This window comes from Mastigoproctus giganteus, chromosome 11, assembly GCF_048544385.1.
Source record: "Mastigoproctus giganteus isolate SK-2022 chromosome 11, ASM4854438v1, whole genome shotgun sequence".
Classification (NCBI taxonomy): Eukaryota; Metazoa; Arthropoda; class Arachnida; order Uropygi; family Thelyphonidae; genus Mastigoproctus; species Mastigoproctus giganteus.
This window is the reverse complement of record NC_143585.1, coordinates 121,670,661-121,697,175: the sequence shown is the minus strand read 5'-3', so window position 1 is coordinate 121,697,175 and position 26,515 is coordinate 121,670,661. Positions and strand designations below refer to the sequence as shown.

The 26,515-nt window shown below is 38.4% G+C and overlaps 1 protein-coding gene across 1 annotated transcript in view; it reads right to left on the bottom strand.

The window, feature by feature from the left end:
• The window catches only part of Csl4 (exosome component 1 Csl4), a 78,642-nt gene that overhangs the window by 28,852 nt on the left and 23,275 nt on the right, over nucleotides 1-26,515 (bottom strand). Inside the window, exons 4-6 of the mRNA XM_090384910.1 lie at nucleotides 23,494-23,568; nucleotides 6,711-6,799; nucleotides 5,733-5,766 (exon numbers count right to left, since the gene is read on the bottom strand). Coding sequence (XP_090241036.1) covers nucleotides 5,733-5,766; nucleotides 6,711-6,799; nucleotides 23,494-23,568 — 198 coding nt within the window. The remainder of the gene's footprint in view (nucleotides 1-5,732; nucleotides 5,767-6,710; nucleotides 6,800-23,493; nucleotides 23,569-26,515) is intronic.

The following is a 26,515-nucleotide window of genomic DNA, read 5'->3' as shown; positions in this document are numbered from 1 at the left end:
CAGGTGTATCTGTTCACAGATGTTCTCTGGGCATTTTTCCATTCAGTAGATTTGAATGACACTTGTTTTCGAAAACTTGACAAGTATAGCTGTCCTCTTTGATGCAGAATTTGATAAATGCACACCAGAAATAATGTGCTTTCCCATTGTCAGTGAACTGACTGGAACACTAGTTGGGTCACACAGCTCTAGGATGCTTGCACAAACTTCACACCATATGACCTCTTTGAGCATATTTTTATATATTATCACATGTGGCCAAAACATCCATAGTCCTAATAAAGGAGCTAAGCAGTGTGGCCATGGATGTTTCTGTATAAAATTACCTTATACATATAGATTTTACTGAATTTACCTTATTTATACAATTGAATAAATAAATAAATAAATAAACAGAGCAGTAACTATTACTAAAGGTATTATACAATTTGTGTGTATAATAACAGCAACTATTACACAATTACAAAGACTGAAAAATATTTAATTCTGTCCAGTCTGAACTGGACTTTAAAGATTGGTCAAAAGTCTGGAAGATCAATCTACTTCTGTTTCTGAATATATAATATATTCACATAATATATTGTGTGCTGATTTTTCTTTTCAATTTTCCATTGAGAAATAAGCAGATTCAAGTTTTAATTCGAGGGTGGTGGCATGGCAACTGGCAGGTGCCTTTAAAAAATAATGCTTTCGCATTACCCTTTAATTGATGATTAATTAAAAATCGGAAGTTATTTCTAGCTTCCTAAACACAGTCAAACTTTTATTGCAATAGTTCTTGAATTTTTTACTTATGGTTTTCATTGAGTAATTCAATGCAAGCACCTATCAGGTGCCATGCAAATGTGTAATATTTTTTCCATTTGTATGAAAAGCTCCATGGAAACTGACTTTGATATAAAGTTTTGAAGTCTGCATTTGTTTAACATTTAAGATTAGTTCAATCCATTCCCAAAAAGTTAAGTAAACATCTATGGCCACAAAGGAGTTGTTTTTGAAAGATTTTGTTATTGTTTATATGTAGTAAAAAAGCAGAAATGTAACGTATTCATTCAAGATGGATTCTACTCTATGGGAAGCAAAGTATTGTGAAGTGTGCCAAAACTGAAATAAAATTTTGAAGAAATATGAGAACTGAAGTGTAGAATTTTATCTAATATGTACAGATATTGTTTAATTTTTTCAGAAATATTTGTACATATAATAAGCAGAAATATACGCACGTGCATACATTTAAAATTTCAATATGCTTAACTGGTCTTTGCAACTGGAAAATGGATCAGAATAATAGTTCAAGTCTACTTTTTGACTGATACTTTTTTTTGAAAACAGCAGACTCTTTGAGCAGACTGTAGTTCAAGCCCACGACTGCTAAATACAATTAAAGACTGTATTCGTGATTTACTGTAAATTCCTCTGACCTGGTGATTTTGCCAGCGTATAAACAATAACAAGTGATAAAAAAATAAAAAGATCCATACAGTAAGTATTACAATCCTTTAATGAAAGCAGAAACATGGGTATGTATAATCCATGGCCAGTTCAAAAACACCCAAAAGTTTTTATAGAATAAATTAAAAAAGGCACTTGTTAGGTGCTGGTACAAGGTACAAGGTACCTTAGTCTGGTACCTTGAATGAACAACATTTCCTCCTCCTTCGGGGCAGTGGTATGAGACAAAAAATGGACATTACTGACCTCAATATATGAGACCAATAAATGATGTGTGCTTCTCATTAACTGCACTAATTCAGGTTAAACATCTGGGCTGGTATCACTGGTGATAAAATTCAATGCCCTCAACTTCTCCATAGTAAGACAACTGTTACATATCTCCAATTTCTCCAACCTGACCTTCCTATACTTTTGGATGACATTCCTCTTGATATCTGTAAATGAATATGGCTCAATCACGATGCTACTCTGCTCCATTCTTCTCTGTAGTCAGAGCTCATCTAATTTGAGATACTAGTGCAACTGGATAAATTGAAGAGGGATGTGTAGAATGGGATCTTGATTTTTTAAGTAAAAGATATCTGTATCAGACAGACAGACATTGAAACACTTGAACTGGGTATGAGAACTGAAGCAGCATTTGCATAAATTTAAATCAACAACTGTTGTTTATTCACTGTACAGTAATACCCCGAAGTTACGCGATAGGTGGGTCCAACGAAAATCACTTAAGTCGAATTCGTGTAAGTCGGAGTACAACTTTGCATATAAATACATATTGTTGTTGTTGTTATTTGGTTTTTAGGAGCATTAGCAACTAAGGCCATATTGCTCCGGGGATATGCGGTGGTCATTCCCTGACCTTTCCGCATCCTCCGTATTTGGTGGTCACGGGCTCGAACCCCGGTCTAATCAAGAAGTGTGTGCTACGTGCTGCTCCTGCCCACCTGGCTACGGAGGCGCCTATAAATACATATAAATTTTGTTTAATTGGGTTCAAGGACTAACAAAAACGCTAGTTTAGAAGAAAAATATTTAATAAAATTGCAGTTCTTTATACATATTAATACAAAATATGTATTAAAAAATAAATGAGTTACGTAAAAAAGTTATTTCGACGTTGATGGCTTCATAAAATCTAACAAATTCGTCTGACGACACAGCGCCTTCTTTTTTCACGTAGAATTTCTTCGTCGCAAGCTAATAATTTTTTATTCCTTGCTTTGTAGCTATAACGCGTTCTTCGTTGGAGTCTTTATGTTTTCTAAAATTTTTAATCCCTTTTCAACTGAGCTGAGACCTTCTGTCAAGCTTGCAATTGTCATGTGCTTTTCTGGTGGAACCGGGTCTGAAGTGTCGGACACTTCAGTGACGTTTTGCTCACGCATCTCTATGAGCTCATTCAATGTCAGCTCCTGACTATGTGAATCCAACAGCTCATTGACATCATTACTATTGACTTCCAAATCTAATTGCCTGGCAAGATTAACAACTTCTTCTATCACATGAGCGACATGATCAGTTTATGGCATTGTTTTCGTCTCGTTTTTGAAAAAAAAATAGACAAAGTTTCTTCCAGACACCATTCAATGTTTTCTTTGTTAATTTCATCCCAAGATTCTTCAATGATTCTTACGGCATCTAAAACATTGAATTGTTTCTAAAAGTCTTTAACAGATATCTCACTATTTTGTCTCATAGCTTCATTCAGACATGCAAACGAACGCCTCGTTTGCATGTCTGAATGAAGTAAGTAAGCCATGTAGTAAGCCTAGAATGTTTTGATGACTCCCTGGTCCATCGGTTGAAGCAAGCTGGTTGTGTTTGGAGGCAAAAACACAACTTTCACACATGGGTCGAAATCAATTAGGGTGGCAGGAGGGTGACTGGGTGCATTGTCAATAAGAAGCATCACTTTAAATGGAATCTGTTTAGACTTGCAATAACGTTCGACTTCGGGTATGAAGTGGTGACCAAACCAGTCCTCAAAAACGGAAGCTGGTATCCAAGCTTTATGATTTGACTTCCAAATCACTGGTAAGCTAATTTTAGATATATTTTTTAAAACTCTTGGGTTTTCAGAGCAATAAATTAAGAGAGGTTTTAACTTGTAGTCACCAGCTGCATTCCCGCCAACCATCACTGTCAATCGGTCTTTGGAAACCTTAAAGCCTGGAAAGTTTTTTTCTTTACGCGCGATAAAAGTTCTTTTAGGCATCTTCTTCCAGAACAGGCCAGTCTCATCCACTTTAAATACGGTTTCACTGCTATAGTCACCTTCTTCTATCATAGCCTTGAGTGTCTCAGGAAAAGAAAACGCAGCTTCTTTATCAGCACTTGCCGCCTCTCCACTCTCCGCGATACTGTGCCAGTTACAGCGAGTTTTAAATCGGTTGAATCAACCGTTACTAGCTACAAAGTTTTCATCTTTACCCGCCTCCCCAGCTTCTTCTTTCAACCTCTCAAAAATCAGCTTAGCTTGATAGCACACAGTGTTCTGATCAACTGGACAATTCTTCACTATTACTTGATTATCACACCATAATTTCAGCATTGTTTCCATCTCAGCAATAATACCATGGCGTTTACGAATTATGCTTGAGTTCAAGGATTGAGCATTTTTCACAGCTTCGAGAATACTTTCTTTATCTTTTATGATTGTTCTTACTGTGGATTCTGGTAGCTCAAACTTCTTTGCCAATTCATAAATTTTCATTCTGCCATCAAAATCCTTGATAATGTTAAGTTTACACTCCAAAGATATCATTTTCCTTTTCTTACTATGTGCAGGTGAATCAGATTTACTTCGTTTGAACAACAGTTTTTTTAAGGGTTTAGAAAACATATAACAAAACAATCTTAACTTTCGTTGATCGTAGAATCGTAATTGTGCACGTAGAGTTCGCGTGAAACATGTCCAATGCGTACCACAGCAAGAGAAACACTGAGCGTCATTTTTCATATGCCATTGATATACGGCTCGACCGACACGATCCATTTATCTCGTGAAAACGATGTAATTTCCGACAAAAGTTGAGCACGAATTCGAACGTACACATATAAATATGACAGTTGGAATACAAATTCTTGTATATGTGTGCAGCTCATACGGCAGCAAAGTTGAATTTTGTTCATCTTTCGCTCTCACTCTCCGTCGTTGCACCGTATATCGATAGCATATGAAAAACAACCATGAAGATAGCGGGCAGCAGTGTTGCCAAACGAAAAAATCAAGAACTGCGTAACTCCGAGTTCACATAAGTCGGGGTATTACTGTATATTCTTCCTTAGCTAAATACTGTTGTCTGTGTTTAGAAATGGATATTGGTCACTTCCAGGTTTTCAGTGATTTTTTTATTGCACATTTTTAATTCCTTTCTTTTCTAGTCTTTAACAAACATGCTTCTTTACATTACTTGTTATTCTTTTGTGTTCCAGGCAATGTATTCATCACATATTCATCATGCAACTTTAAGGGTTGTTTCTTCATAAATGTTGATCCAGCAACTGAAAAAACAATCTAATGGAAATCCTGCTTCAGATTTATAACACCAATCTCATGGAAACTGAAATATACATAATAATGATGGAAATCCATCAATTTTAGCTTACTCTATATATACATTAATAAGGAGATGAATTGATATCATTCTTATTTCCACACATACTTGTATTATAACAGCCCAATAAAATTTTTTCTCTCATCACAAAATATAAATAAATACCAATTACATAAATATAAATAATAAAACTAGAAAACTACATAATTATTATTTGGTAGATATTCTCTAAATCAGAAGGTGACAATGCTACCACTATATAAATGTTTCATGATCTTCAAATTGTGTTCATCAATGATTTCTTGCATATAAGGAAAAAATCAGAATAATCCTCAACATCAAGTATTGAGTACTTGTGCTTCTTCAGCTATCAACATTTTGGTGATACTTCCCCTGGAAATTTTTTTTTAATATTTAAAAAAAATAATAAAAATAATAAAAAAGGCCCGATATGACATCATCTAAAGAAAACATCTCGAGAAGTAGGCACCTGGAAGGAGATTTGATTGAGGTGTTTAAGGCTTTGAATGGACTGAGTAAGAATCTGCCTTCAGCTAGTGAGTAGTTCAAATAAATTGAAGGAAACACTAGATGATCAGTGAAGGGAATGGACAGGTGATATGGACGGGTAATTGGTTTTTGTTTTTTTGTTTTTTTGCTGATGATGTAAAAGCTCGCCTTCTTGCATTATCTACCAGTACTAATAGTAATACTCACTTTATCTATTTCTTTTGCTCTAACATCTTCTTTCCTAAAAATAAAATTTTATAGGTGTAATAATACAAAAAGCACATACTGGATTTTAACAGGTTAATGTTTAGCAAACTTCATTAAAGATCTTAATAAAAACAAAGTCAATAGAAAAGATTAAAAAATCTTTTAAGAAATTTTAGGTTTAGCTCAAGGAGAGAGGGAAAGGCTAGTTCCCTTCCTACTTCTCACAGTCAGAAAGAAATGATACATTTAACTGTAGTTAAACTGAGAAATGGAATTTATACTTAGGTTAGAAAATGGATGTTTCAAATATTTCTTCCTAACTAAATACAAAAAAGTAAAAACATGATTTGAAAAACTAAATTTATGAATTAAAATTCAATGAAATGAACTTCATTATATTTTCAATAATCTTATTTAATTCATATAGGATTTCAGTTTTAGAATATGTATCAGTCTTCTCCTAAAAGCACATTTTTTCCATCCTTTCATAATATTTTGGCCATTGAGGGAGGGTCAAACATATGTTTTAATGTGTTATTCATTCATTCACTATTGTTAACAGGTAGTAGTGAGTTTTTCTCATTTCCAATTTTAAGAAAAAAATATTTATGAATCCTTCTATAGACAAGAATTAATGGCCTTTCAGTTATGATCTCCTCACAACTACTCATAGTTAGGTTTCTGTGATCAGAAAATTTTTTCCCTCTTCCTCTGCACAGAATTCTAACTATAGACGTATATGAACAACTGGTTCTGATTTAATACAGATGTTTTTTTTATGCTTTTTAAAATTCTCCCAGAGAGAGAGAGAGAGAGAGAATAATAAAATAAACACTATAAATAGTTTGTAGTAATATCTTGATTAAAATAACATTGTCTAGAGAGTTTTATTATAATCCATTTTCAAGAATATACAGATACGAGGAATTTTCATATAAATGAAGGTAAAGATACATATTGCACTCTTTGTATGTGTACCTGATCATACCGCGGAAGTGCTCCTTCAAGACAGTCTTTTCAATGCACAAAATGGCACATTTAGTATATTTCTGGTTTACATTTGTTATCTGAAATAAAAAAGAAAAACATACCAATATTAAAAAAAAAACCATTGTTATCTTTCAACGTACATTAGCAAAGTAAGATACACAAAAGGTAAATGTTTATAATTTCTGGTGTAATTACTAGGCTGTTTCTAATAGCCTGGTAATTACAGCTAGGATTTCGATGCCTTCACATTTTTTCCCCTGAAAGTGCTAAAACAGTGCTCAATTGAATGCTAGAGGTGGACTAACAATTTTTAGAGGGTATTTTTATGCATTTTTATACAGAAATTCAAACCTCTCCATATTTTTTCAAGATTATAATGTATTTTAAGAAAGTAAACTTGAAAACTAAATGGGATACCAAACCAGAATTTAAATTTTGTAATTTCCACACTGCCTTCAATTGGCTCCTATGAATAACCTTAATAACACACTTTCCTTCCCTTTGCTCAGAGTGGAGCTCCCTGCAAGGCAATGTGGCCTAGTCCCACCTGCCTCCCGATTGTTTGCATCTATTGAAAGTGAAAGTAAACCATCACAGTGGTAGAAGTGCACTGGATTGTTTTGCAAGTTTCAAGAGTATTTTTCAACTCCTAAAGTAAATAAGTGTTTCAATTCATTACCCACTGTGGTGAAAGAATTTTGAATGGATGGAAGTATATGTCACTGCAAAATTTGTGACACGAAAATTGCAGATAAGAAGAAATATACAGTCAAGCAATGTGAACAGGACAGAGGTCTGTGTCAGCCAAATTCTCTGCTAGCACCTTCACGATGATGGTACTATTAGTAATCCTGGGTATAACCCCCATGCATGAGCACACTGTGGGTGACCACCCAGGTGTGAACCAACATAAGCAACGGACGAGGTGTGGGCACCACACCACAAGGAGGAATGCCGCCCCTCTCTGTTATCAGGCAATACTAGGTGGTAGATGACTCTCATCAACCAGTGCAATACCACCACCACTTTGCTTATTAGCATTAGTAGAAGCATATGATGCAAGAAAGCAAGCTTATGCAGCATCAGCCAAAAAAAAAAAAAAAAAAAAAAAAAAAAACCTCCCATTTCACCCCAAATACCTGTCCAGCTCAGACTTAAATTTATTTAGGCTATCAACTTCCACAACAAGGGACGGAAGTCTGTTCCACCAACCAACTACCTGCTGGCTAAAAGCAAACTTCCGCACATCTGTCTTTCCACAATTTGAATTTATGCCCTCTCAGGTGATTATTCTGAGCAAGAGGAAGAATCCCATCAGCATTGAGCATGCTCAAACCATTCAAGACTTTATACAACTCAATCAGATCACCTCGCAGGTGCCTAGTCTCCAAACACTGTAATTTGCAAAACTTAAGCCTTTTTTCGTAAGAGCAACGATTTGTTCCATTCACTAATCTTGTTGCCTTCTCTGTACTCGTTCCAACAGCTCTACATCCTTCCTAAAATGAGGCCTCCAGGCCTGTATACAGTACTCAAGGTGTGGCCTGACCATCGCCTTATACAAGGGGATAATCACCTTATCCCTGCTAGAAAAATTCCTGTATATCATTGACAAGACACCATGAGCTACTCTTGCAGACCGTCTGCACTGCTCAGAGAACTTCGTATCTGCCTGCACAATTACCCCCAGGTCCTTTTCATTTTCTACCACTGTCAGTGTAGTACCACAGAGTTGATACGTTACTCTGGGGTTACTGCTTCCCATATGTAGTACTTTACATTTGTCGATGTTAAACTTCATTTGCCAGCTCTCAGCCCAACCTTTCCAGATCCTGTTGCTGCAGCATAGCATCAGTAGTGTCCTTAACAACCCTGCCAACCTTTGTATCATCTGCAAACTTGGACATTATGCTTGATATACCATCATCAATATCATTTATAAATACAGAAAACAATAATGGACCCAACACTGAGGGACTCCACTAATAACATTAGTCCACGAAGAGCAGTGTCCATTGATTACCACTCTCTGTCTTCTCCCACTCAACCATCCCTTTATCCATGGCAGCAATTTGCCTCCAATGCCACACTGCTCCAATTTGTTCGGCAGTCTTCCATGTGCAACAGTATCAAAAGCCTTTCTAAGATCCAAATATATGATATCAAAGTTATTCCCTGCATCCAGTTCCTTTGTGACCACATCACAGTATCCAATCAAATTGGTCTTAACAAAATCATGCTGTGTCCGAGCTATAACTATAGTCTTGTCTAGATGATCCTGCAGTGCTTCTTTAACCAGTGCCTCCATTAATTTTCCTGGAAGAGAAGTTAAACTAACAGGTCTATAATTACTTGTGTCGCCCTTTGATCCTCCTTTCTGAATTGGGGTCACACTTGCACATCTCCAGTCCATTTGTACCTCCCCTGAGTCCAAGGAAGCTTTCATAATTATGGCTAAGGGTTTGCTTACTTCCTTTGCTGCCTCCTTTAATATAACTGGATAGATCCCATCCACCCTGGGTGCCTTTTTTATCTTTATCTTCAACAATTTCTCCTCCACTTTCCTCTCAGTTATTACAAAATCATCTAGCTCACTGCCAGAGTTTAATTCACCTCTGGCATTCTCCTCCCTGAATAACTCCTCATGTGTGAATGTAGATGCAAAATACTCATTTAGTTTGTTAGCCACCTGAGCAGGATCATCAACAGTTGAACCTTCAATATCCATTGGACCAATCTGATTCGTCCCTTTATTTCTAGAGTTTTCATAGGTAAAGAACTCTTTGCTGTTTTTCTTTGCATCCTTTGCCAAAGATTTCTCATAATCTGCCTTTGCCTGCCTAATCTCCTTTGTGACGTGGTTACAGACCAGCTTATATCTATCATACGCTTCCATGTCAACCATTAATTTATATGTATCCCATGCATTTTTCTTCTCTGCCATATGTCTCATTAGTTCATCTGACATCTATTTAAGCCTAAACCTTGAACAATATTTCTTAGTTGGTAAGTTAAGCCTAGTAGCTTCCAAGATTATTTCTTTGAATGCTTCCCATTTTGAATTTGCTGTTGGTAACATCTTCAGTTGGTCCCACCGTATAGAATTTAAATACTGTCTCAGACCACCATAGTCACCTTTATGAAAGCAAATACCCTTCCCTTTACCCTTGATGGTAGTTACCTCTTGGAGTAAATCCCGCTTCGGCACACTGTGATCACTGCCACTTAGTGGTTCCTTTATCTGCAGATTCTTAATGCATGAAGAATCACTACTGATAATCAGATCAAGAGTATTACTCCCTCTAGTTGCCTCCCGAACATGCTGATGTAGAAAACAATCAAATAAATCCACAAAAGCCTTGCTAGTGTGTGAGTGACCAAACCACAAATTCCAGTCAATATCTGGTAAATTAAAATCCCCCATTATAAGACTCTCTGATTTACTCTCCCACTCTATTTCCCTGTACAGTTTTTTATTGACGACCAGGCTAGCCGGGTAGGTAAAGTGCCTGCCTGGCAACCCAAAGGTTGCGGGTTCGATTCCCGCCTCGGACTTGGATCAAAGTACTGCAAAAACCTTGGAAGGTGCATTATGATCACAGAAGCCTATGCGCCAACAACTACAAAAAAAAAAAAAAATTTTTTTTTTATTATACTCATTAGAATCATTAGGCCTATAACACACTCCTACTCTCAATTTTGATTTCCCAATGCTTATATCACACCAAACTGACTCGACACTGCACTGTCCAGCGATGTCAACTGGCTTCACTTCCTTGGATTTTATGTGTTTCTTAACTAATAGCATAACCCTTCCTCCCTTCCTATCCTTCCTGTACACATTGTACTCCCCAAATTCCAGTTCTGCATTCCTTATAGCTGTGTGGCACCACATCTCTGATTTCCCAACAATATCTGCTTTTGATGTTTTGAGCAATACCTCAAATTCATCTACCAAACTCCTAGCATTGGTGTACACGCAAGCATACATGCACCTGTTCCTATTCTTAGCTACCCTAACACAACCCATGTTTTTACTTGTACTGCAATGACTCCCAGCAGTCTCTGAAATACACTGTATCTTGTTTTCCAGGCTGCTGCTGCTCATTCCAATAGAAGCAGTGCAAGAATCACTTTCACCTCTCAGTGGCTACTGTTAATTTATTGGTCCTTGTATCCCCCCAAACGGCGCCTCCGTAGCCAGGTGGAAAGGAGCAGCAGTGTGTAGCACACGCTTCTTGATTAGACCGGGGTTCGAACCCGTCACCACCAAATACGGTGATGTGGAAAAGTCAAGGAATGACCACCGCATATCCCGGAGCAATATGGCCTTAGTTGCTAATGCTCCTAAAAACCAAATACCAACCAACCCCCAAGATAGCCATTTTCCAACCCACCTAACACTGCCTCAATAGCATCAGCAAATATTCTTGCACCCTTTCTATTTAAGTGTATCCCACCCCTGTAGAAGCAGGCTTATTGGAGGCTTTAAGTGGTGGAATCTATGTTTAGCCTCCAGAGCTAAGTTCCGGTGAACTCTTCCATCATGCAGTAGGATTGCTGTCTTTTTAGGTTATGATGAACACCATGGTGAGATCCGAACTTTCTTACATTTCGAAGGTACAGCTTTAAAATGGTGTTAGCAGGCCAGCCGCTAGTAGTACACCAGACCGAACCTATTGGTAACTCTCTTCTGTTCCGACCAGCTAGTGTATAATTGTGCTACCTCTACTCTGCTAGATAATGACTGGAGGTAGTCCAAGTAGTGTGTATGTACAGGGGGGGGGGCAATGTCGAGGCTACATAATGTCATGGGTCTGGGTATATTCTTACCATGTGTACACCATATCCGAAAATTTCATTACTTCATACAGCATGCCCCCCCCCCCCCACATTTTCTTACTACTGAATACACCATGAATTGTCCAACTAATAGCGCAAGCTTATCTGCAAAAAGATCTAAACTTCCCAAACACTTCCTAGTTCATTTCACAAATATACGTGGTCTCAATTCTATTCTCAACTATGTTCATTTGCACTCAGTCTGCCAAACCCCATGTACTTTTTCTGACAGAATCTCTGTTATCGGTTAATTCAACCACTGCTCATCTCAGTTGCCCAAATTATTCGCTGTATAATTCCTTTTACCTCAAAGGCAGTACTTGTGCATATGTCCATTCCGATATTCCCTGTCAGAGACTGGGTAATTTGGAATCTCCTCTTTTTGACCTTCTCTGACTTAAAATTTCTCTACCTCATTCTGTCAAATTCATCTGTTGTCTCTCCCAACTCAACTAATCACTTGGAGCTCTTTGACTTCCTCTCTTTGCAACTTGATTTTCTCCAGTCCAACTTTCCTAACAGCGAGGTAATTTTAATGTTCACAACTCCAGCTGGCTTCTGTTCTCTAGTCACACGGACCCAGCTGATCGAGATGCTGAGGCTTTTGCAATTACTAATGACCTCGCACAGATTGTTCATTTACATACCAGAATACCGGACAATCGTAACCATACAGCCAACACGTTGATCTTTTTTTCTCATAAACAACCTTCTAAGTACACAGTCGAAATTGTTTTATGGTTGTGACCTCTAAAAATGTGACCACCAGAAATGTGCTTTAGAAAAATATCACAGAGGCATTCAAAATTGATTCTTATAACTGAAAATGTGATTCTAATAAATGATGAAAATGTCATGCATTTTATTGATTTGAATCAATTTTTTAAAATTTGATTCTATAAAGTGTTTGATTCTAATAATCAGTGATAACTTTCGGTGCTTACTGTACTAATGACCTCGCACAGATTGTTCATTACTTACCACAATACCAGACAATTCTTAACCACACAGCTAACACACTTGATCTTTTTTTTTTTTTTTTTCCACAAACAACTCTTCTAAATACACTGTCGAAGTGAGTGGTCCTCTAGGCACCTCAGATCACAAGTTAGTGATAGTCTCTTCTGCAATGGAGCCTTTCTCTTGTGGCCATTCTCAACTTCGTGTTGCTTGGCATTAAGAATGCAAAATGGGATGACCTGTGAGATTTTTTTCTTCTTCTTTTCCTTGGTAAGATTACTGCTTCAAATTACCTGATGACAATGTTTGCTCAAATCGTGTCAGTGAAATTATTCTTCTAGGGATGAAATCCTTTATTCTGTTACACTGGGGTTTTATTATCCCAGAAAAATATAATACAATCCTCGACACCATTACCACTATTATATTGAGGTCTGGGACATCTACAGTTATGCTGAGCTGGGCTTTAATAATCTGTGTTATCTAGAATGCTTTGAATGCTGCCTAACTTCCAGGAATGGTTTGGATGCTACAAAACCTTAATTAAAGCATGGCCCAGAACATCCCAATGAACTTATGTGACCGCCTAGTAGTTTATAAAATAGGACAATGGTCTTGAGCCCTAAAGATCTATTCATCATCATGGAGAATAGAACTTGCAGCTTCGACCAGCGTTGTGTTTTTCATCCCAGAACCTTATCTGTTATAGGCAGGTCAGGGAATGCCACAATAATAGTTCTTTTACTATAAAACTTGTGCTATGGCTAATGTGTAGCAAGAGAGTAGGTAAGAGGCAGGGATACCCAAACAAAACATAATTTATTATTATCACTATTTCTGAAAATATACATACAATAACATGAATAAGTAAGGCACCTTATGGGTCTTTAGCTAGTGGTGTGAGTTAGTGACATGTTTATGTTCTTCGTGTGATTCCTCTATGGCATCTTGTTCATTTCTAGTCAACAGTCCACATCTTGGAGGAGTATAGAGGTATATACATGTAAGCACAGACACTATACTAAAACCTTAAGTGTTGTGTTGTGTAGTGACATTAATAATATTGTATTAACTAATTAAGTTAAACTCTAATTTATAGAGAATGGGTCATGACGTGTTACAATAACAATTATACTACGACGAGGGATGGTTAGGTACTAAACAAGGGCAAGTAACGTAAAACTTACCAATATAAGGAATGTCTCGGTCCACTGTAACTGGAACAGTGACTCTATCGTAAAACGGGCAAGTAACGTAAAACTTACCAATATAAGGAATGTCTCGGTCCACTGTAACTGGAACAGTGACTCTATCGTTCCGTACCAATCAGCTCAGCTGGAACTGTCATCTAAAACTCTCTTTGCTCTAAAACTCTGCAAAAAAACTCTGCAGATAGCTCTCTCAAAGACTTTCTCTCTAAACTTCTCAAACACTTCCCTTGTTCTTTACTTCTAAAACTCTGTTTTTTTTTAAAAAAACTTCCTCTGTTCTAAAACTGTTTTTTTTTTAAAAACTTCCTCTGTTCTAAAACTGTTTTTTTCTAAAAACTTCTAAACTCTGTTTTCTCTAAAATCTCTGTTCTAAATTTCTAAAACTTCTCTTTCTTTTGTTCTCACCTGCATATATACAGGTCCCCCCCCCTTATACACTTTCCATGCTCCCATTGGTTCAGAGCTCGTTTTTGTGGGGGAACTAATTTCCAGGGCTGATATCTGGGGACCAAAAATAGTAAAAAAAAAAAAGGAGTCATAACTAACTATCTGAAAACGAAACTCATATTTGTTTGGGGTGAGAGTTCTTGATCTCTGAACTCGGGAATCCAATTCCTGCGAAAGGAACTTATTGATACAACCTCTACTTCACAGTTAGATTTGGATTTCGCATTAAAAGTCCGTTTTCAATAGTCATAACTTCTTTCTATGCGATAAAATAATCAAACACTTCTTTGTTAGCCGCACTTCCATCTCCCGTAATGGTCAGAAGCTGATCAAGTAACGGCCTCCTGCCGGGCCACCACCCAGTTAATACAGGTGGGATTGCATCATAATTACTAACCTCACTTAATGTGACATTAGAGAGGGTTGTGTTCTAGCAGTGAAGAAAAGGCGAGGAACACTGATAAGTGCAGTGTTGTGTTTCGTTCTCCCAGAAGTACAGTAGAGGGGAAAAAGTATTGGGGGTAGAAGGTAAAATTCAGGCATTTTACAATTCCACATTCCACCTTAAAATCTTGACCTTGGTTTTCCAATAAATGTGCTAAAGCTGTTCAAGAGAAGAATATTGCATATCATAATTGGCTTGTTTCCAATTCTTCAGTTTCATTTTCTGCCTAGATCAAAGCTCACAACAATTGTAAAGCAGTTATTAATCAGTCCAAACTAGATTTTGAACAGGCAAAGTGTAGAAAACTTGCTTCTTGCCCTAATGGTAGCTAAGCATTCTGGTCTCTTGCCAAAGCTATTGGCCGTAACTTTTGCCCATCTCTACTCCCACCTCTGTCAAAACCAGATGGTTCTATTGTCACTTCAGCCAAGGATAAAGCTGACCTGCTAGCATCCCATTTTTCTTCCAACTCATCTATTAATGATCTTGGTAAAACACCTCCCACCATTCCCAACACGCTCCATTCAATGCCTCCTGTGGTCTTCTGTCAAAAGGATGTCAGAAAGATTTTGACGAATCTCGATGCTAAGAAAGTTCCAGGTCTTGATGGTATTTCTCCACTTGTTCTCAAAACCTGTGCTCCTGAACTTACTCCTGTTCTTTGCCACCTTTTTTCACTTTCTTATTCCAAAAGCGTTTTTCCTTCTGCTTGGAAATTTGCTCATATCCAGCCAGTTCCTAAAAAAGGTGACAAATCCCTCTCATCCAATTATCGTCCCATTGCAATTACTTCTACTCTTTCTAAAGTAATGGAGAAATCAATTAACCGCCAACTCTTAAATTACCAGAAACCTTCCATCTGATCAACGATCACAAGTATGGATTCCGTCAGCGTTGATCCGTCGATTCCGTCAGGCTTATGTTACCCATTTATGGACAAATTCAATGGAAGAGTTCAGTGAAATGCAAGTAGTTACTCTTGACATCTCAAAGGCTTTTGATCGTGTTTGGCACAAAGGTCTTTCAAACAAGCTTCCATCTTATGGTTTGCCAACTGTCTTTTGTGATTGGTTATCCAGTTTTCTCTCTGACCACTCACTGGGGGTGATGGTAGATGGCTCTCTGTCTTCTAACTTCTCCACTAATTAATGTTAGTGTCCCCCAAGGTTCAGTTCTTTCCCACCTCCACTCTTTTCCTCTTGTATATTAATGGCCTTCTTCCACTGACCGGAAATCCTATCCATAGTTTTGCTGATGACAGCACATTGCATTCCACTTTCCAGTTTGACAAACCTCACCCTGCTAAATCAGCTTTAACTTCTCGAATATCTGCTACCAATTCCTTAAATGCCAATCAGGTAATCCTCCAGTGGGCAAAGACAACTTGTTGATTTCAATCCTTCTAAAACTCAGTCTTGTCTTATATCTCACAAAAAGGATTCTTCTGCTCCTATGTGTATCTTTGGTGACACTCCAATGTCCAGGCAAAACGATATATCTCTTTTGGGATTACCCTGACGTCTAATCTCTCTTGGCACAAGCACATTACAATATTGCTTTCTCTGCATCTAAAAAAATTGGTTTTCTCTTTCGCTCTTGGCATTACTTTTCTTCTAAACAGCTGTTCACTCTGTAAAAATTGCAAATCCACTCTACCATGGAATATTGTTCCCACATCTGGGGGGGTGCCCCAAAAACTTCTCTCAGGCTTCTAGATTCCATTCAGAAGAGGGCAGTTAGGTTAATTAATGACTCTTCTCTAACAGAGTCTCTCCACTCGCTGTCTCATAGACGTACTGTTTCTGCTGCATGCCTTTTCTACAGATACTTCCATGGGCACTGACTGTTCTTCCGAATTGGCTTCTATAATTCCTGCTCTCTCTTTCAAAACAGTCTGAACACGTGCCGCCACCAGCCAACGTCCATTTACTGTCCAACTTCAAACTCACAGAACCAACTTTTCATCTTCCTTGTTCATTCAACTGCCGTTTTTCTAGAACAACCTTCCTTCGTACATATTTCCTGAAAATTAGTCTACAGAAGCTCAAGTCTAATGTCAACAAATATCTTCTTTTGTCTTCTCAACCCTCAACCCTAAGCACGGTACTAAGTACTATAGGTTCTAATACCTCTCGTGTTTAGGGTTTTCATAAAAAAAAAAAATATATATATATATATATATATTGGGTAGCTCTGTTTTTCGGGTGGATTATATACTTAGACAGATCATCTGCATAGGCCTGAGTGCAGAACTCCCCAAGGTACCCAGGAACTCATCCAGGATGTAGGTCCAGAGAAGCAGGCCAAGAACCGAGTCCTGGGGTCAGCCTCAGTAGATTTTCCTCTTCACTTGGCAATAATGTGCCTGGACTACTACGCTTCTGTTTGTTAGGTAGTTTTTTATGCAGTTATAGAGGTTGTTAGGGAGTTGCACTTATCGCAATCGGCCACCAAAGGGTGTCGAATGCCCCAGCGAAGTTGACTGAGATGACTAGGAGGTATTTCTGTCACAGTTGTTGGCTGTGTTGATGAGATTTTCCAATGCGTCGGCAGTTTATCTTCCTGGCTTGAAGCCATATTGATTCAGAGCAGGCATCTGTGCAGCACTGTAGTGGTTGTCCATTCTTTGACAAAGTAGATGTTCAAATACCTTACTCAGCACCGAGAGTAGAGCGATGGGCCTATATGAGTCGGGAAGTTCTTGAGGTTTAGGATTCTTCCAAATCAGGCGAATGCCTGCCATCCACTAGTCTGATGGGACCCCCCCCCCCCATTGTAGGCAGTGGTTATAGAGTTTTAGAAGGAGGTTTGGGGGTATTCTGCTACTTTTTTCATGATTTCCGGTTCTATCAAGACCAGAGATTTTTCCTGTTTCTTATCTTATTGACTGCAAGATGGAGGTCAGTTACGGTGAAAGGGTCCTCCGTCCAGGTAGAGTGGTAGTTCCCATTGTCCAGACAGATCTGTTGTTGGTTAGGAGAATTTTGTTCATCTAGTTGTTTGAATAAGGTGTTGAGGATGTTACTGAGTCACTCCAGGTGGTGGTGGTCATTAGCCCTTGTGGGGGTTCTCGTTGACTGTGTTACCTCGCTTATGGGGTACTTGTTTGTCGTCACTTTATAAACAACTCCCCAGTGGTCAGTGTTTCCTATTGTTGAGACCAGGTGGTCCCAGGACTGCTTTTTGCATTGCCTGATCATTGATGTGTAGTCATTCCTGGTCTCACGGTATTGTTGCTGCAGGTATTCAACTTCTGCAAATGGCCAGAAGTTGAATACCTGCCCTCCTCGCCCACTGGAAGGCGTGTTGCTTCCAATTTACCTCTTGCCTCAGGGCCTGAAATTCTCTGAAGCACCAGGGAACAGCTCCTGGAAGGGGATTTCTTTTCCTGATGGCGTCATTAGCTGCACTCACAATTGTGTCTGTTACTGCCCGTTGATGCCAGTCAGGGTCTTGGTCTTGGGGGTTTTTGCCAGTAGCTGTTCCTCTTTTTCGTTTAGCATCTCATTAAATAGGTTCCAATTTGCCTTGTCCATGGCGTAGCGTTGTAGCCTACAATGCTATGCTGGAAAAGGTTGGCAGATTGTTAGGACGATTATGGATGACCAAATTGCTATTTATTAAGAAGTCCTCTAGACGATAGCTGTTTCTCTTATGTTCTGGGGTTTCCCTGTGCAAGAGTAAAGTGTAAAGTGTATTTAGGGTCATACGGCACCAGGGGTTTCCCCCATCTCCGCGTTGTTTACATTGTGATGGGTATGCCAGTTTGCTGGAAATGCCAGAGATTTAAAAGTGTATGGATATTGTTCATATGTAGTGTCGTGTACCGTTGTTCATCTGGTCATTTAGCCGCTGGACCCCTACTGAAGCCCAACGTTGCCCCACTTTCGCCCCGTGGAGGCAGACCAGGTACACCAGTATTATAATTAATTTACTCTGGCAGGTCCTGCCATCTAATTTCCTGAGATTTCAGTGGCTAGGACCTTAAAAAAAAAAAAAAAATTTGCACGTTGTATGTTGATCACATACATGTTTCCCGGTTTGAAGGGGTTGCATTTGAAAATTTAATGGCCGGGGAGAGGGTGAAATAATTTAGAGAAGCTAGAATTTTGGTGTGGGTCTTGCGCTGGCACAGAGATAGAGAGGGGAGGAGACTGAAGGCTAGGGGGGGAATAGCTAGGAAAGGCTGGGGTCAATAGAGTAGACGACCCCAGCATGTGCCAGTGGGGCATGCCCATGCCCCACCAGAGAGAAAGATGTGGGATGGCAGGGGGGAGGCAACAAGAAGGCTGTGCAAGAGTGGAGAGCGGAAATTTATGTCCGCACAGATTGATTTTTGCTCCATCTAGCTCATTGAGGTGTTTGTTGCTGGCAGGATATCCTCCGCCGGCCGACAGTACAGGGAAACCACGTAGAAATCCCGAAGTATTGTAACTATGTGGGCTCACACCACCCAGGCCGAGCAGAGATGGGAAATCTTTGTGACCGTGAGGTTGGGGTTTCGCACAACTATGGCCATTCAGGGCATCTCTTCTTCTTCTTCCACCGGGACTACCTTGCATATGCTCTTTTATTCCATTGGCAACAGGATAGGGCTCCTGAATCAGGATAATATCTATATTTTTCTCTTCAATCTTCTGTCTGATTTGGCCAGCTACTGCCTTAGCTTGCTGTGCATTAATTTGGAAAAATTTAAGCCTGGTATTATTATAGTGTCCGGGCAGAGTCCCCGTATTCAGTTCTTTATTGCTGCATGCTCTTTGCCTTAACATATACAGGGCATTTGTTGTCACGGATTGAGTGGGTATGGTAATTTTAAGCTTCGGCAGTTTGCACAGATTGGATCAGTGGTTTTATTAGGATAAGTATCATAGCTATGATCCTTTTTTGCACAGTGGCTGCAGGTCTGCTCTGCCTGTGTACATGTGTGCGTTGTGAGGTCGAAGTGGCAACACTTGAAACAGTTGGTGACGGCCACATGTTCCCTAAAACGGTGTGAGCCCCAACTTATATAGACTCTTGTATGATGATTGAGTGCCTGCCAGACTTGCAGCACAAGTTCCACAACCCAGTTTGTAGCATTCCCAGTCCTGGATTTGGTCTGCTACTTCGGTGTGATGAGTTCTTCCAGCTTTCCATCCAGGAAGTATTGCTACAGACTGTAGATTTCTTCTCGGAGGGTGGTGTGTTCGATGTCATTTTCGACGTTGAAGATTTTTATTGACAGCCCTTTTTTTGTACGGTGATTCAGCAAGGAGTCTCATAGTTGCGATCTTGTTAGCATCTTCTTTGACTCCAGTATTGCGGGCCTTATGGATTGATTTTATCCTCGTGTTTCTGAAGTCTTCTGAGAGGGTTGCTTTCTTTATTTCTTCACTTGTTATTGTTATTTGTTATTTATTTGGTTTTTAGGAGCATTAGCAACTAAGGCCATATTGCTCCAGGGATATGCGGTGGTCATTCCCTGACCTTTCCGCATCCTCCGTATTTGGTGGTCATGGGCTCGAACCCCGGTCTAATCAAGAAGCATGTGTTATGCACTGCTGCTCCTGCCCACCTGGCTACGGAGGCACCTCTTCACTTGTGCTGGGTGCTTCAGGTGCAGCCAGCTTAACTAACACTAGGTGCAGTTTTGGTAGGGAGTGTTTTTCTCTTTTCAGGTTGTACCATAGTTGGTGCTTTTGGATTGGTTTCCTCAGCGCTTCAGAGTACATTGGGGTGTGCTGTTGCATTTGAGTGTCCCTACTCTCTAAGTATGCCTCCAGTTTGGCTGCATTCCTTTCTGACTCGACATGGATGTTGTGAAAGACCGTTTCCAGTTTGGTCCATATGCCAACAATTTCTGCTCGTAGGACAGCAGTAATTCTGCTTGTGGATTCTTTTAGTTTGTTTTCTAATTCAACCAAAAGAGTTAGGACCTGGTCCAGGAATGTGCTATGTTCTATGTTCTGTGATGAATGTGAATGGTCTATGTTCGGTGGTTCCGGGAGGCGCCTCCGTAGCCAGGTGGGAAGGAGCAGCAGTGCGTAGCACACGCTTCTTGATTAGACCGGGGTTCGAGCCCGTCACCACCAAATACGGAGGATGCAGAAAGGTCAGGGACTGACCACCGCATATCCCGGAGCAATATGGCCTTAGTTGCTAATGCTCCTAAAAACCAAACAACAACAACAACGGTGGTTCCGGTTGTTTGGTAGCATCTTCAATATTCTCTGGTTGCATGCCCACTTTTCCCTGGGGCTCCTTTGTTTCACTCTGCGATCTCTTCTCCCGCTCAAACTTCAGGAAAACAAGTCTCTTATTCTTCTTTTTGGTTGCCAGCATGAGTTTTCGGTTGTCGTCACCATCTCTGTTTTGTTCTATAATCTGTGGGTCATCATTGTGGTTTTGGGTGGTCTGTTGCCCATTTAATGGTCTTTCTTTTAAATTTTGAAGTGGTGTCAGCTGAGTTTTCACTTAAGTTATCCATTGTTCTTATCAGTTAGGTGTGATGACAGATAATTGAGAGTTTGGATTACCAAGTTTTAAACTGCACAGTCTGAATGTGGCTATTATTTTTGCTTGCAGAAGAAATCAACCACAAGTCCATGGCATAATTTGTCACCTGGCAGTGCTTCAGCGAAGTTTTGGGCTCCTTCCCCTAGTCATGGGGGGGGGGGGGGGGGGGGGGAAGACAGCCAAGTGTGTGCTTAGATTGCCCTCCAAGGGACGGGGCTAATTTCATTTTAGGTTTTCTGGGGGCGCTGAACACTATGGTGATATTCATTTTCCTGTGAGAGCAATAGAAAAGAGGTGTCTCCATAGCCAGGAGCAGCAGTGCATAGCACACGCTTCTTGATTAGACCGGGGTTCGAGCCCGTCACCACCAAATACGGAGGATGCAGAAAGAAAGGTCAGGGACTGACCACCGCATATCCCGGAGCAATATGGCCTTAGTTGCTAATGCTCCTAAAAACCAAATAATAAACAAACAATAAAAAAGAATCGCGTCTTCTTCCAACAAACGTTTGTAGGGAAGGGGGGGATTGCTGAACTCATGAAAAACACCTTTATAGTCACTAATGATAATGATTTGTCCCTTTCTTTATAGAGGAGACCTATCTCTATCTTATGACATTCTATCGATATAATTTTGCAGAGAACGAAGGGCCCAAAAATCTCTCGATTTTTCAAAGATAGCCAATCTGACACGTTTCGACCACCTGGTGTTCTGTTTACAATCATATTGATAAAAAATAGTAAAGGCAACGAGCAGGTTAATACATCTAAACACATGTATTCCATGGACATTATATCAAATATCATATATTGACAGTTTACAGAGCTTCCAAGCACATGGCAGTGACGGCAGAACAAAAGGGGATGCCTTCTTTGTTGTGCAGGAGTTCCTGCGATGTGCTTAGTTAAAAATATGGATTTTAGGTAAAAATATGGATAATTAAATATATATTGGGGAAAGTAACATTAAATAGCAAGCAACTATTATTATTTCTCATATAGGTATACTATAATAGATCATTAGTAATGGATTAGTGCCCTTTGAATGAGAAGTTGCTCGGGACACTTATGTCCAAGATGCTGTAGGCACATGCACTACATACATGCACATGCTATCATAAGTAAGGATAAAAATTGCCCATAATTTTAATAATGCTATACAATATTTCACAGAATTCATTGTCAAGGAAATGGGAAACATTTTATAATAAGGATGGGTGGATCAGAACCAGAACATATATGCTGGGAGTAACAAGTGATGGTAAAGAGAGCATTATAGTTGTCCCACACCACACCTGCGTGGTGTGGGACTGCTGGAAACAAAGGCAACATGAGAGTGGGGTATGTTACACACTTGAAGACTGTGAAGAGCAAGACAGGAACCTGTATATGCAGATAGATGGGTGAACAACTGTAAATAACTTATTATGGGTGAATTCAATTTAACCCTCATTGATTAGAGAAAAGGTGGGGAACTCACCATGGTGTACAAAATTTTAAAATCAACTAGATAATTGTTATTTGGGAAAACACTAGGTGAAAGAACATTATAGATCTCGTCATCACCTAAAAACCAGATTATATCATATGGCTGAAGGTATAGGAAACATTGTAAGTTTGGAGATGGGGAGATAGGTCACAGTTTTTAAAAGCAGAGATATTCTCTTTTAATTTCAGGAAAGAAGACTAATGATTTAAGACACCATGGCCTGTATCAATTAAGCAGATAGCATAGGGCAGGTGAATGTTCAGAGCAGTAATCACAGAAGCCACAAATACATTAGCATTAGTGGAGCCATATGATGAAAGAAAGCTCTCATCGTTCAGGAAAACCAACAAACAAAAAGGGCAGTCACACAAGAATATGTAATCGATCCTGTATGGGAATTTCTATGATTCTTCTGAACAGTATTTTTTATATTATTTTGGAGGTTTTTTTTTTTTTTTTTTTCTGATATTTTAATTTTTTGTCTGTTTTTTACTTTTGAAATTTTTATTTAATAGTTATAAATAAATACTGAATAAATATTCTAATCTTTGACTTATTTATTTTTGCAAATGAAAAAAGCGTAGGTAACTATTTCTAGTTAATCGACGAGTGTTCTGGTACTATTTTTTTTAGCAATACACCTGAGCTGCACCTCATAACTTGCAGATACAGATAATGCATAAGCCTAATCTATTTTTACCTCTTAATTTAATAAGGAATTTATACCAAAACAGAAAGAAAAAAGAAAACACACAGCTGTAAGAGGCTTTACCATTTAAAATTTAGTGTATATAATGGTTTAAAAAGGAAACAGAAAAATATCTTAAATTAATCTTAAAGCTACATAACAGTTTTAAAACTGGAAAATATTTTACACACTCTCACAGTTACGATGGAGCCAGCTGATGGCACAATGTTCTGTTCTGTGCCTCGTCTCACTTCTATTTCTACAGTCTGCAAAGAGAGAGAAAATCATTACAATCATATCAAGAATGGTAAAAATTTACAAGAAATAAACAATTACACTAGTCAAAAAATATTTTTTGTCATACCTCCGCAATGAAAATATGTGATTCTGGAGGAAATAAACGTGCTGATTCCGAAAATCACCATAAAAAGCCTTTATCACATCTACATCAAAAGATGTACTAACCTTTAATGTTAAAATAAAGGGATATATATGTATAATTCAAGTTTGTAATATAAGGGTAAAAAAATATTATGCGTTCTCTATAACTCATTTAACTTAAGAAAAAATATCATAAATCATAGCGAAACAGTTATATTTCAATAATATATAATCAGCATACCTGTAATAGTCCTTAAAAATGTTTGCTACTAAGGGATTTTCTCTTGTATTCCTGCTTACTTTTCCTCACAAGTAACCAGCAGTAATCCCCCATCATTACAGGATCCCAGCGACCTTGGTACCGCTTTTTCATCGTGGAAATATCTTGATGAAACCACTCCTCTTGTTCATCACTCACATCTCCCAGATTTTCGGGGGGAATTCGAGATGGGAATGAAGAAAATGAATTTTCAATGCCCATGTTTTTGTAGCTCTCGAGTAAATTAGACACCAACATTTCATAGTTTTCTTCTTTCCTATTACCTGAAAAACCATGTACTACCACCTAAAATGATCACAAAGTTGTCAATTCAATCTCCTTTAACTGGGTTTCAAACACATCATCTTTCAGTGTTTCCTAATTTGGGGTCCTATGAAAATTCCTTCCTTAAGTATGGCATATGATAAATTAGGAAGCACACTTCTGAAATATGCAAATCCGTTACCTTCTTTATCTAGTCCCTTCACAAAATTTTTCATCAATCCAAGTTTGATGTGCAGGGGTGGAAAAAGAACCTTGTTTGATTGCACTAAAGGAATATATTTTACATTACATTGTCCTGGTATGAATTCATACCACTTGTCCCAATGTTGCCCAACACAATGTTCTTCTGTTGCATGGCTGTCCCACAAACACAAAAAACAACACTATTTTGTGAACCCCCCCCCCTGCAAACCAATAACCTTAAGATCACTGCATATGTTCCAACCATAATTCTGGTATTTTACAGCATGTAGAACCTTAGACATGCTTTCCTGACTTTCTTTAATTCAAAACTAAATGAAACACAGGAACTGATGGAAATTCATTGCCATTATGAAGCAAAACTGCTTTTAAACTTAATTTTGAGGCATCTATGAATAACTGCCATTCATCTTATGCACGACACCTAGTTCTTTCAGAAGTCCAATAATGTCTTTGCAACACATACTGTCCTCTGTAACAAAATATTTTGAAAACTTTTCATGTCTTTTTCAAAACACTGAAATCTTTGTTCCTGCTGCAAGTATATTCCACTGCTGTGACCCAGAATCTAACAGTTCAGCTTGTTCTTTCAAAAAATTTAAGTCTCAAACCAAATCATTCAACTCATCTTGTTTGATTAAATGTACCTCACTACCTGAATTACTGGCTGATAGTCGACATCTTGTGAAGTGGTAGGAGGGCCGCACCCTCCTACTCTCGAGGGGGTTGTTTATTTTGGAGGATGGATTTACAACCCTGAGAATATGTCACAATCAGTTAATACTTGGAAAACCTTGGCATAGCCTACAAAAATCGGCACCAAAAACGCTGTGTGCTCTCTTCAAATCGTAAATTGTTGCATTGGAATTTGAACCTAAGAACCATAGGTAGAAGTCTTATTATGTTTATCACAAGAAAACCGAGGCCAGAATAGATTGCTAAAATTAAGCAAATTGGCTTATATCTGTTAAAATAAATCAGTATGTCGTATATTACTCGCTAGATTATGCGAAAATGGCATATTTTTGGTAAAATACAGCTCCCTCTAAATTTAATAACTGTGACGTGATGTAAAACTATCATGGTGATTTTCGAAATCTATGCATAAAAATTGGTTAAAAACAGCATTTAAGTTCTTGGAGGTAAAGATTGTGTTGGCTAGTGTTATTGAATAAAAAAAATTTTCAGTTACCCATTCCTTCCAATAATTTCTCTGAATCTTCCTTAAATTTATTCAAACTATCCATCTCCAAAACATTAGATAGAAGTTTATCCTAATAAATATTCTTTAGGCTGAATGCAAATTTCCATACATCTATTATGCAACCATCCTTCTCAAATTTCAATTTATACCCCTTGTATGTTTCATCTGAGAATAGGAAAAGATGACATCAACATTTAGTTTACTTATTCCCTTTAAAGCCTAATACACTTCAGCTTCAGTTAGGTAACATACAGGTGCCTAGTTTCTGGAGACTGTAATTTAGAGAATCCTAGTATTTTTTGGTACAAATATCCTTTTGTTCCATGAACTAATCTTGTTGCTCTTCTCTGCACCTTTTCCAAATGTTCCATGTCCTTCCTATAACGAAGTGCCCAAACCTACATGCAGTATTCCAGATGTGGCCTAACTATTGTTTTATATAACAGGATAATCACCTCTTTGTTCATGCTTGCAAAGTTCCTGTATCATTAACAGAACCCCCATGAGCTGCTATAGCAGTTATTTTCACTGCTGAAAGATTTTCATATCGTATTATACAATTACCTATAGATCTTTTTCATATTCCACTACCTTGATTCTATTACCACCCCAATGGTAGGTTATGGTGGGATTACTGCTAAACAATTGTATACCGTACCTTGCATTTATCACTGTTAAACCACAGTTGCCATTTTCCGCACAATTTTCCACGTTTATCTAGATATGCTTGAAGTAGCGTATACTGATTATTCACCAGCGAACTTAGACATCAAATTGGAACTACCTATGTCAATATCATTAATAAATATTAAAAACGGTACAAAGTACTGTTTTTAATATTTATTATTAACTGATGTTACCAACAGCAAATTCTAAATGGGAA